The following is an 11843-nucleotide window of genomic DNA, read 5'->3' on the forward strand; positions in this document are numbered from 1 at the left end:
TGTCCTACAGCACTCTCAGTCTAGCCGCTGTGTTTGGATCTGCCAAGCCGGGTTTGGGCTTTGCAAAGGAAGCGCTGGTGGCAGGAGCCAGCAGCTGAGGCCAGCGCCACGGCTGTGGGCCAGGCCCCGCTCTGCTCCTGCCCTTCCCATTCCCTAAGGAATCCACAGCTCGGCAGCTGTCAGCACTGCTTCACACGTTTTACTTCCTAAGGCTAATTTTTGACTTCTTCCTCTTGATTTATCTACAAGCAGATTGCGCTGGGCTCATGCTGCCTATCACCACGGGCTCGTGGATTTTAAATCTTAGTTGTTTGGTCATACTGCCCTTTCCTGCTTCAGCCTTTTCACTGCTACCGAACGCTTCTCTGCGGCAGTTACGGAGGCTGGAGCCGCCAGCTCGTAACGCCGCTGGAGGTTTATTCTGGGCAAGGCAGGGCCCTGGTGGGGCCGCCGGGACGAGCCGAGCCCTCATGGCGGCCCCGTCATGGCGGCCGCCCCCTCCCGGCGTGCGGCGCGCGCGGGGTGCGCCGGGACTTGCAGTCCTCGCGTTGTCCCCCGGGGCACGCCGGGAGTTGTGGTCCCACGCCGACGGCCGCAGGCGATTGGCTGCCCGACGGCGCGGCCCCGCCCCCGCGCTGCCGGATCCGCCGTCCATTGGCTGCCGGGCGCCTGGGCCGCTCGGAGCGTGACGCGCGGCTGGCGCGCGGCTGGTGCGGAGCGCGGCGTGGCGGAGCGGCGGCGGCGAGCGGAGATGCCCGAAGCCACCCGGTGCAGCAGCAGCAGCGGGGCCGAGTCGGGCTCCGACTGCTCCATGGACACCGAGGGGGTCCCGGAGAGCGGCCGCCGGCGGCACAAGGTACCGGGGAAGGGCTCCGGGTACGGCCTGGCCGCGCCCGCCCGCTGAGGCCGGCGCCCGGCGAGTCCGGCCTCGGGTCGCGGCCGCCCGCACCGCCGGTGGCGCGGGCCGGGCGAGGCGTGCGCGGCGCGGCCGCGGGGCGGCCCGGGCCGGGCGGCCACGTGCGCGGGCCGGGCCGCGGCCTCGCCGCGTGTCGGGGCGGCCCCGCCGGACGTGCCGGGCCTGCCGGAGCCGGCCGGGAGCCCGGGACGCGCTCTCCCCGGCAGCCGGAGCGGGGCAGAGCCCCGAAAGCCAAGGCCCGGTTGTCTCGTGGTCGGTAACGTGTCTCCTGAGCGGCGGCGGCCGGCAGGGATCTGTTGCCTTGTGTCAGCCACCGCCCCCGTCAGTAACTAGAACGTGCGCTTGAAGCTTTAACTGTTCTGCGCCCTCTTCTCTGTTCCGTGTCGCTTGGATCCACGAGCGTGTGTTTTCATTTGCTCTGTGCCTTGTCAGAAGGAGAAAAAGGAGAAGAAATCTAAACGCCGGGACAAGTTTCAGAGGGGGAAGACTCAGACAGATGACAGCGAGGAATCGGATGAGGAGCGTTATGCCTCGAAAGCCAAGAAATCAAAGAGTGTCAGTAAACAGAACGGTCACACGAAAGAGGAAAGCCTGGAGAAATCGAGATTGTCCTCCTTTAGCAGCAAATCCTCCCGCAAAAGCCGGCAGAGTAGTTCCAGTGAAACGTCAAGTGAGAGTGAAAGTGAGAGCGAGCAGGATCAGGTAAAGCTGATGCTGGTTTGTTATAGCGATGTGTTATGGCTTTTGACTCCTGCACTGTCACACGGCCAGATTTAGAAGTGGTTGTATTCCATTTTCCCCCCTTTCCTAATCAGTCAAAAGCGCTGTAAAATGTCAAGGTTTTAATTCTGCCAGGAATTTGCAGGAATTTTGAATTATGAAAGTGCTGAGGTGTTGGATCAGTGCATTGTGGTTTCCTCACTTCAGCAGCCTGGTGCTGTGGTAGCTGTTGCTGGACAGACAGAGATGGAGCTTTAATATGATTCAGCATCATGAGGTGTATGTGAATTTTGGGGTGGTCCTGTACAGGGCCAGGAGTTGGACTTGGTGACCCTTGTGGGTCCCTTCCAACTCATGATATTGTATAATTCTAATTCATTGTTTTCAGTTTTGGTTTGAGTGCTTTGTATTTACTGTGCTGTTAGATATGAAACAGCCTTAATACAGATCACTTTTGCTAGCTTTGTCCAAGTTTGAAATATGATGTTAAAACAAAGAAGGCTCTTTAGCTGCAGCTGTGACACTGTCACTGCAGAGTATAACACCAGTACCTGTGCTGAATTTACTTGAATTACCTTGAATTTACTGGCAGTCATGTAATGTTCACGTGGAATCTTACCTGTGTCATTGTTTACCTAACAGGAGTTGACTGGAGAACAGAAGGAGGGTGCTTTCTCCAATTTTTCTATTTCCAAAGAAACTGTCCAGCTTCTTCAAGGTAAGTCTCTTGGCAAGATGTGCCCATAGAATGTCAGTGATCTCTGTTGTGTTTTTATGCTCAAACACCCTGGATCAATAAGCTTAGAGATGCTGTGCAGAAGATATTGATTGCCTGCTCTAAATACAACTTTGAAGGCACGCTTTGCAGTGTTGTCCAGTTCAGCCTTTGCAATAAAACTCTAAACTACATGAGCCAAGGGAAAAAAAATGAACTGTGAGAATTTTTCAATTAAAGGTTATTTTGGTGTGAATAAAGGAAAACCAATTATATTTAGCATCTTTGGTGTTTGTTTATACATGAATTAGTACGGATTAAGAACAGAAGGGGTTTTGAGATGTGAATTATTTGAAAGGAAAAGATGTTCAGAGGTAGCTGAGGAGTATGGCATAAATAAAGGCACAGTGCTGACACTCTTTCATAAAGGCTGATGACTTCCTCTCTCCTGGCTAGCACTGTGTCTGGTGGTGTGAAGTGGCAGAATAAAATGGACAGTCCCAGGGCACTCTTTGCAGATGACTCATCTGATCAAATAAATCAATGGAGGTGTTGATACAGTCCTGAGTTACTTTAGAGTTGATGGAAGTTCTTCTTGCAATAATTTCCAGTGAAGAGTATGAAAGAACACTTGTAAAATAACCATATTAAGGGAATCTCTTGAAATTGCCACAGCTCGAGGAGTGACGTACCTGTTCCCTGTGCAAGTGAAGACCTTCAACCCAGTGTATTCTGGCAAGGATGTCATTGCTCAAGCACGGACTGGAACAGGGAAAACATTCTCTTTTGCCATTCCCTTAATTGAAAAGCTTCAGGGAGACTCACAGGAAAGAAGAAGAGGCCGTCCACCAAAGGTAACTGTGCCTGCCTAGGATGGTGATTTGCTTTGTCTTACATCTAAATGATTCAGGTATTTCAGCTGCTGGAGCTGCTCTTCAGGTCTGTGCAGGGGTGAGCTAACCCACATTAAAGATGATTTGAAAGCTGTGTCCACTGCATCCTGTGCTGCCTCCCAGCCTCTGATGAAGAGCAAGCAGCACAACAGCTCTGTCCATTTGTCAGTTCCTTTTTCTGCCACAGGGAGACCAAAACTACAGGTGGACAACATGTTCCTGTATAATTTTGCTCAGTCACGTTACCAGTTCAGGGCTAGTGGCTCCTCGATGCTTATTTTTCTCCTAAATTGCTAACAGATTAGTTACTAATTGTAACTTGACAGCTCGATAAAAGCTATCTACTCAAACATGTTTCTTTCTAAAACATATAAACAGTGGGAGGTTTTAAAAATAGACTTCCTTTTCACTAGGAACACCACCAAATGTTGAAGCTTCTGCTCCAGGGAACGCAGATTTGTTATGAGCTGTGTTCATTCTGCTAAGAATACCACGTGTGGGTTTTCACTGAATTCTTATGAAAAACTAGAGAGGCCAAAGCTGAGCACATCCTCATTAATAATTTTTGTCAGTTTGCTTCATCTTGTCAGTTATCTCACAGATTACCTGAAGTACCTTGCAAAAGTAGCACGAGCAGTTTTGTATGCATCTGCCCATCACATTGCTGGGCTGGCTGAGAATGCTGTCTCTAGATTTGGCAGAGTCTTTTGGAGAAGGAAGGGCTTTCTTCAAGGGAGACATAAGCCTTGCAAAAGATTCCAGACCTCACTCTACCATAATACACTGCTGCCTGCCTTTTGGGAATGGGGTTTGATGTTGGAGGAGGTACTGGGATAAGGATGTTTAGGTTCCCAGGCTGGAGAGCAGTGCTTCAGTCACATTTTAACACAATCACTTCAGCTGCCTGCAGGGAGGGCTGCATACTGCAAGAGAGGATGGCTTCCTGGGTGCCTCTGCACAGCAGCTCTGCAGGCTGAACATATGTTTCCCTGAGTGCCAGGGAAGCTGAGAGACAGCTGACAGCTCTTCTTTACACCTTCTCACAGGACTGTGAAGCAAAAACCTTTTGTTACCCACGTTCTTCAGTCTTGTATTCAAACAGCATATGCACATGTAGAAGAAAACTTGTAGCTGGTGTGTTCAGGAGCCAGAGCTAAATAAGATTTAAGTCCCCCCTAGCCTTTTCAAAAAGAAGTTAGCCTGTCCTAGATGAGTATATGTTGAAGAGCTAATGACGTTACAAGAGACTTAGCAGTGTGTTTCTCCAGCCTTTGCTTAGATAATTATTTTAAACAGATTTTGTTTTTGATTTTACAAAGGGTCAGATCTAAATTAATGATCAGAAGTCTAGTGGTTTCTTGGCAGAAGCCATGCTAAAAAAACATCTGTTTTGTCTTTTTTTCTCTGCAGGTTCTAGTTCTTTGTCCAACAAGAGAGCTGGCAAATCAGGTTGCCAAAGATTTCAAGGATATCACAAGGAAGCTGACAGTAGGTTGTTTTTATGGAGGAACTCCCTACAATGGACAAAGTAAGTGACTCTTAGGACTAATAATTTAAATATTGATTGACTGCCATATTTAAGAAGTGCAGTTGGGTCTTTCCAGACACACATTTAAAACTCAAGAGCTGGAGACAGTTCATGGGAAATTCAGCAGTTCAAAATGTTATCTTATGAAGATAAATAGCTGTGGTTCTCAGTTATATTCTTGGTGTACTTTTCTACTCATATACCTTAAATTAAAGTGAAACAGTATGCTGTGTGTATGGCCTATATCTGGGTTTAGGTTCTTGTAAACCCATTTTCATTAAAAAAGTTTAGTCTTACAGCTGTGACTGGGTATGTCTTTTTTCATGTGGTAAGGGATATGTAGAGGATTTGTGAAGTGGAGAAGAAATTGTTGTGATGGCAGAATTTACTGCCTTGGTGATTGTAAACAAGGAGTGAAAGTGAGCTCTTCCATTGTGATATGTCTTGAGACACTAGGGATGTTTTTTTTTTCACTACAGAACCTCAGGAAGGAGTTGATTTCAGTAATTTGGATAGTTAAATAAATAAATTTTTAAAAAGTCTCCAGTTAAAGTATATAATTTGGAAAGAGCTGACTATTTCTAAAGAATATTAAAAGAAGTTCACCCTTGCTACTTTAAAGCACAGGGAGAGGGAAGGGTGGTAAGCTTTTTTTTCCTTCAGGAAGAACAGTAGATTTTCTACCTTGCATTTTTCTTCCAGATTTTCTCTTCCAGTTTGTTGTCACTTTAGTAAGGAGAGTACTTATGAATGGTTGAAGAAGCTGTTTAGTTATTACCATGAGTTACTGCTGCAGGGAGTGCTCCCTGGTTCACTGCTAACTCCTGTGTTCCCTGTTTACCAGTTGACCTGATGAGAAGTGGCATTGACATTTTGGTGGGGACACCTGGTCGGATCAAGGACCACCTGCAGAATGGCAAGCTGGACCTTACCAAGGTCAAACACGTTGTGCTGGATGAAGTTGACCAGATGCTGGACATGGGATTTGCTGAGCAAGTGGAAGACATTTTACGAGTGGCATACAAGAAAGGTAATCTCAATATTGAAACAAATAGTAAGAAATATTAGTAATAATTCAGTTAGCAAAAATTCAGGTATAAGGTGATTTTGTTTAGAAATGACTGAATTTTATGTATTGTGACTATGTGGGAATCATTCACAGAACCTGTGCAGAGCTTGAAATCCAGTACCTAAAGGTCTGTAAATAAATATCCTTGGCACTTATCTTTAAGTTGTGCCTGGACTTCTTCAAATTCAAAGGAATTAGCTTTTTAGCCTTTTCACTGCTTGAAAACAGACTGGAGTAACTTTTACATAATCTTGAAATTATTTAGACTTTCTAGAGTATTTTTTGCTCCAGGTGTTGGTAATGCATAAATTTAAAAAACTTGATTGGCTTCTTTACATTAGGTACTGATATTTATCCTCTTTTTTAATCACCCGTATAATCAACTTGTGTACATCTGTTAGGTGAAATATGTGAGGTTTGTGAAGCATTGTTTTGTTTTTTTTGTTAAGATTCTGAAGACAATCCCCAAACACTGCTGTTTTCTGCCACTTGCCCACACTGGGTGTATGATGTGGCTAAGAAATACATGAAGTCTAGATATGAACAGATTGACCTTATTGGGAAAAGAACTCAGAAGGCTGCTACAACAGTAGAAGTGAGTAAGCTCATGTGAAACGTTTTCAGGCTTTTTCCCCTTTTCTTTTATGCTACAAAAGGTCACCTCTTCCTAAGGTGCATTATCACTGTGATGTTGGAAGTTGTTTTCAGAATTTTTTTTAAGTGTAAGGCTTGTTACAGCTGGTCAAGTTGGTTTTGGGTTTAGGATCTGTCTTCTACATCACAGGTAGAGAGAAGATTTTCTAGTTAGTTTTGTGGGTTTTCAGAGAAAATCAGTACCTGAATTTATCCAAGCTGTAAGCAAAAGGTACACATGAATATCAGCCTGCTGCTTTTAATTCTCTGTGGACATCCCAGCTGGCTTCTGCTGTTCTTTATACAAGATACTTTTTTTCCAAACTTCTTGTGGTATCTCACCTCAGTAACCCTTTGCTTGCTGTGCAGTAAATACCATAGCAAGGAATATAATACATATATGCTAGAAGCCTGATTTTCTCTTATTGTAATTATTTTGTTGAGCATTAGACTAATTGTGGTGGGCATAAATAAGAGCCTTATGGATTTTGGATGTTCCAGGATTGTGAGTTAGCACATTTTCCCCCTCAGGAACTGTACAACTCTTTACTATTTCTGTATTTAACAGTTCTAAATGTATTTTAAAAGAATCTTTACAGAAGCTAATCACTGGAATTTTTTTCCATAGCATTTGGCAATAGAGTGTCACTGGTCTCAGAGAGCTGCAGTTATTGGAGATGTCATTCAGGTCTACAGTGGCAGCCATGGGAGGACCATTGTCTTCTGTGAGACCAAAAAGGAGGCAAATGAACTGGCTCTGAATGCTTCAATCAAACAGGTATTTTATCAGGTGTATTAAGTAACAAAACCTGTCAGAGATGTATCAACCCCATGTTGATAGCAGACTTTTAAAGAGAGAGTTTCAAAGTGCATATAGGGCAGGCTTTTGTGTGTGGTCAGACAGGATTTCACTCTTTCTCCTGGATATGAAACAAAAATTGTAGATTACTATTTTGACACAGCCAAGCATTACATAGATGGTGTGGATAGCAAGTTAGGGCAGGTTTTTCATATGTCACAGCAATTAGACATGAGCTGAGACACACATTGTCTCAGCTCTGTTTTCCTGCCATTCTTAAAGGCCTTTGAGGTATAGAAATAAGAATTACTGAGTACACCTAAAATATAAACTCAGGTAATTCAGTTCTTCTTTACCTTGCCACTCAGTACCTATCAAATACCAAGATTTTGTACCCAAAACTGACCATAGAATGGAGTGCTGTCTTGGATTTTGGTATGGTTCTAAAATAATACTGTTTTTCAGGATTGCCAGTCATTGCATGGTGACATTCCACAGAAGCAGAGAGAGATCACACTGAAGGGTTTTAGAAATGGTTCATTTAAAGTTCTGGTTGCAACCAATGTAGCTGCCCGTGGTTTAGATATCCCAGAAGTTGACCTGGTTGTACAGAGCTCACCACCAAAGGTAGGAGGCTGTTGTGTTGGATGTCTTGTAATAAATAATCTGTAGTCTTGTTTTCAAGTAGTGAATGCTGTCAGCTGATGGTATTGACCACACAGAGTTCATCAGGTTTGTGCTTAAGGGAGAGAAATGTCCAGATGTGTAGAAGTAGTTTCTTAGAGGATTTTTTGGGAGTGTGGTATGTGTAAAGATTTTTTCTTAAAAATGTCTTCTTATGAGGCTGTGCAAAGCCTTCCCTTGGAAGCTGGGCGTGGTGATTGCAGGGCTGGGAGCAGTGGGAGGAATGATTCTCTTGAATGGGGGTGAATGTGAGGTGTGGACCACAACCTTAACAACATTGGCTGAAATGAAAAGGTTTAAAAGAAACAATGTAACGTTTCAGTGAATAAGCTGTTAATGCTGCAGTAACCATCCTCCCTTGAATGCGCAGAAGGGGAATGGGATTGCTAGAGAGGTACCTCCAAATGGGTGGTGATGCATAAAGAAAAGTTGATTCATGCTCATGGCTCTGCTTTTCAAGCCGTGATTTCTAGATGATTATGGAAAAGCCTGTTTGGTGGATGCTAGTGAAACAATGTTTTCTGATTTAATTCTGTGATGCACTTACTGTGCATTGTTCAGGCTAATCTGTAATGGCTGCTACAGGTGATGTGGGTGCCATGAATTGATGAAATGACAGTGAGTTAGGTGACTCATAGGCCCTCTGTTTCTGAAGGATGTGGAGTCCTACATCCACCGCTCCGGGCGCACGGGCCGAGCTGGGCGCACTGGGATCTGCATCTGCTTTTATCAGCGCAAGGAGGAGTACCAGCTGAGACACGTGGAACAAAAAGCGGTACGGCACAGCTTTCTTCTCATTGCAAGACTCTCATCTGTTCAACTGCAGAATGCAGTTCATAAAGCACCCACAGGAGGTTTGGGTACCTTGAGGAGGGTGGCTGCAGTGTCGCTGTGGAGCAGGGGGAACACTGCAGTTTTAACACCCGTTCCTTTTCAGCAAATGCCAGTAAGGTTGTCCTTGTGGAAATGAGAAAAAACTCGCAGTATTTCTGTGTGGTGTTCACCCTGGTTATCATCTGATCAGTGATGTGCATATGTGCAGCTTTCCTGAGAACTGTTACTTGCATTTTTGCACTTTGTGCAGTGTTCCATATGCTACTTTCCTCAACAATTATGTGGTTGTGATGAAATGGTTTATTCCTGGCACATAAAGCAGTGTAACATTTAGACTAAGGCTCTGTAATTTGTACTTAAATCCAAATCTATTAGACTAAAAGTAGTAATTTAGAATTTGTAGGACTCTGTTTTCCCCAGAAATGTACCAAAATGGTTTCTGTTTTCAGTGTAAGATCACTGAGTCATTTAAACTGATCTGGTACATAAAAGCCTTCTAAGTGTTACCCATTTTCCTGTAAGCTTAACCTTACAATTTTCACTAGGAAAAATTGGAAGTTAAAAGGTGAAAATAAGAAGAAAAATTACAGAGTTAAATGCTTGTTGTGTTGAAGTTCAGTACTGCTTCTTTAGAACTGAATTATTTATGGTCTGCAATTTTTATTTGTCTTTTGCTTTTCAAATTTCAGGGCATTACATTCAAGCGCGTTGGTGTTCCTACCGCAACAGACATAATAAAGGCTTCCAGCAAAGATGCCATGAGGTGTGTTTGGGGACTCAAGCCCTGTTGTATCTTCCTGCCTTCTTCAGAAGGACTGTTTGAATAAATCTTTACTGTCTCTTTGAACTTTCTGAGCACTGTTGAAATCTTGGACTACTGTGATTTTTCTTCTGTTCCAGAGCCTACTGGTGTATAAATTGTTCATATTTTTTGCTTTAACTACTTAGGTGCCTGGATTCTGTTCCTCAGACTGCTATTGAGTATTTCAGAGAATCTGCTCAGTTGCTAATAAAAGAGAAGGGACCAGTTAATGCTCTGGCTGCAGCTCTGGCCCATATTTCGGGTGCTACTTCCATTGAGCAGCGCTCACTGCTGAACTCGGATGTGGTAAGGAAGGGGCTATGGCTTAAAGCTTGTCTTGGAACTGGAAAGAACCAACACACCTCTGTGTTGTGGGAATAGAGAATTATTTATCTCCTGACCATTTTGTTTAAGAACTATAGTTAAGCCACTAGGAACTACTGATTTTGTTAAAAGCAACGATGTAGTGGCTGAAAGGATACCTGATGCCCTGTAACAGCACTTACTTGAAGATTTAATTAGTAAACTTAAATTGGCAGGTTTCTCCTGTCTGATATATGTGCTGAAGCTTATTCCTCTGCCCGAGTGGAACATGCCCTGTTTCTTTTTAGGGATTTGTTACAATGATACTGCGCTGCTCTGAAGAAATCAGCAACATGAGCTATGCCTGGCGAAGGCTTCGAGAAGTGTTGGGTGATGATGTTGATCGGAAGGTGAACAGGATGTGTTTCCTCAAGGGAAAAATGGTAATTTTCTGTTTTGTTTCTTTGATACTGGGCTCTTCTGATGGCAGCCTATTCTTAGCAATTGTCAGGGGAGCTATTTGGTGTTTTTCTCTATTCCAGGCACTGTTGATGATGGGCCTCAATCTGTTTTTTTAGTGCTTAGGGCTCTGCTGCATGCTCAGGAGGTAGGATAATGCATGGCTATGGGGATAGCAGAACAGGTACAAGGTATGAAGTGTGTTAACTCTGCCTTAATGCCAAAACAGAAAAGCGTTTCTTAGGACAGTCAGTTCTAAAAGTGCCTGCCTGTCAGGTGTAGAATTGTGGGCCCTGTTGTTTTTAGTTGGAGTCACTTAAAACACTTACCTCGTATGCATTAAAATGATTCTTTCTTTTTAGGGTGTGTGCTTTGACGTTCCTGTGGCAGACCAAAAAGACATAGAGGTACGTTCATTGTAAATTCTGGGTGCAGCAGGCTGAAGATGAAACTGGCTGGACTGGGTTAGACTAAAAACATTATGTAGCCTTTATCCTGCCTTTCCTAGTGGTAAAAGGGATTGCTCGGAAGGAATTGAAGAACAGAACAAGCTCACAGTGTTTCTTTTCTAAGGCATTCCCCTGTGACCAAAAGCCTGTAACTTGAAACTTTTGCACTGAGAAAAGTGGTGCTGAATTCATCTTTCTAGGCAGCAAGCTTTATTCCCCTTTTCTGTATTCCCTGCCTCCCATTTTCATCCAGAATTCTCTCCCCAGTAAAGTGAATTCACATTTTTGCTTGGTAGCCATTAGTATAACCATGCCACAATTATTGGTCCCTTCAGTTAGAAGCTTGAACCCCATACATCAGCTCACACTTTTACCATTTCAGTTGAGCATATTTAATAATTATTACATACCCTGTGTTTGTGTTCCTAGAATTTAACTTGCTGTGTCTGACTCGGTTCCCCTAGGCAAGGTGGGAAGACTCAAAACACTGGCGCTTGTGTGTGGCCACTGAATTACCAGAGTTGGTCGAGTCTGCACGAGGAGGAGGAGGAGGAGGGAGTGGTGGAGGGAACGGCCGAAGCTTCTCCAGCTCCAGGAACGGTCGGCGTGGTGGCTCTGGTAGAAACAGGTTCAGGAGCAGAGGCCAGAAACGAAGTTTCAGCAGAGCATTTGAACATTAACTTCAACAATCCAGAAGTGAGAAAAAAATGGGACTGAAGTATTTTATATTACATTACACTAGGCTGTTTCTGTGTGTTTGTACCATTGGGGAAAATACTTCATTAAGATATTTTTTTTTGTCAGTACTACTTTGCTCATAAACAAGGTTCTGTTCATTAAAAAAAAAAAAAGTACAAAGGAAAAAAAACCCAAAAAACCTGCAAGAAAAAAATAATTGTTTCTTTTTGTTTCTCATATTGCTCTTTGAATCTTTCCATAATATGTCTGTTGCGTTCAAAACTGTAGCCTGGTTCACTGTATAATACATAGATCTGAATTGCTGCTCAAACCTGTACATTTTCTGATAAAATTAAATATT

The 11843-nt window shown here is 44.0% G+C and overlaps 1 protein-coding gene across 2 annotated transcripts; it reads left to right on the forward strand.

Moving 5' to 3' along the window:
- The first annotated feature begins 697 nt into the window (after positions 1 to 697).
- LOC311156207 (nucleolar RNA helicase 2-like) lies at positions 698 to 11829 on the forward strand. Of its 2 annotated transcripts, none has more exons than XM_084209980.1 (15): positions 698 to 856; positions 1349 to 1618; positions 2279 to 2354; positions 3027 to 3205; positions 4655 to 4772; positions 5617 to 5802; positions 6291 to 6436; positions 7103 to 7252; positions 7739 to 7900; positions 8613 to 8732; positions 9481 to 9554; positions 9740 to 9899; positions 10205 to 10339; positions 10718 to 10762; positions 11269 to 11829. In XM_084209980.1, exons 1-15 carry the CDS (start codon positions 752 to 754, stop codon positions 11482 to 11484), a joined length of 2142 nt encoding a protein of 713 aa, XP_084066106.1. In that variant the 5' UTR covers positions 698 to 751; the 3' UTR covers positions 11485 to 11829. The 2 variants fall into 2 exon arrangements, with proteins under 2 accessions (XP_084066106.1, XP_084066107.1); XM_084209981.1 differs by having other exon boundaries at positions 1352 to 1618.
- The last annotated feature ends 14 nt before the right edge of the window (positions 11830 to 11843 follow it).

Source organism: Fringilla coelebs (genome assembly GCF_963513975.1).
Source record: "Fringilla coelebs genome assembly, chromosome: 8".
Lineage (NCBI taxonomy): Eukaryota > Metazoa > Chordata > Aves > Passeriformes > Fringillidae > Fringilla > Fringilla coelebs.

Excerpts from the sequence above, each read along its gene's own strand:
- LOC311156207 (XM_084209980.1), top strand. The coding sequence starts at position 752 with ATGCCCGAAGCCACCCGGTGCAGCAGCAGCAGCGGGGCCGAGTCGGGC. Across the intron at positions 857-1,348 it reads GCGGCCGCCGGCGGCACAAG|AAGGAGAAAAAGGAGAAGAA; the intron begins GTACCGGGGAAG and ends GTGCCTTGTCAG. Across the intron at positions 10,763-11,268 it reads CAGACCAAAAAGACATAGAG|GCAAGGTGGGAAGACTCAAA; the intron begins GTACGTTCATTG and ends CGGTTCCCCTAG.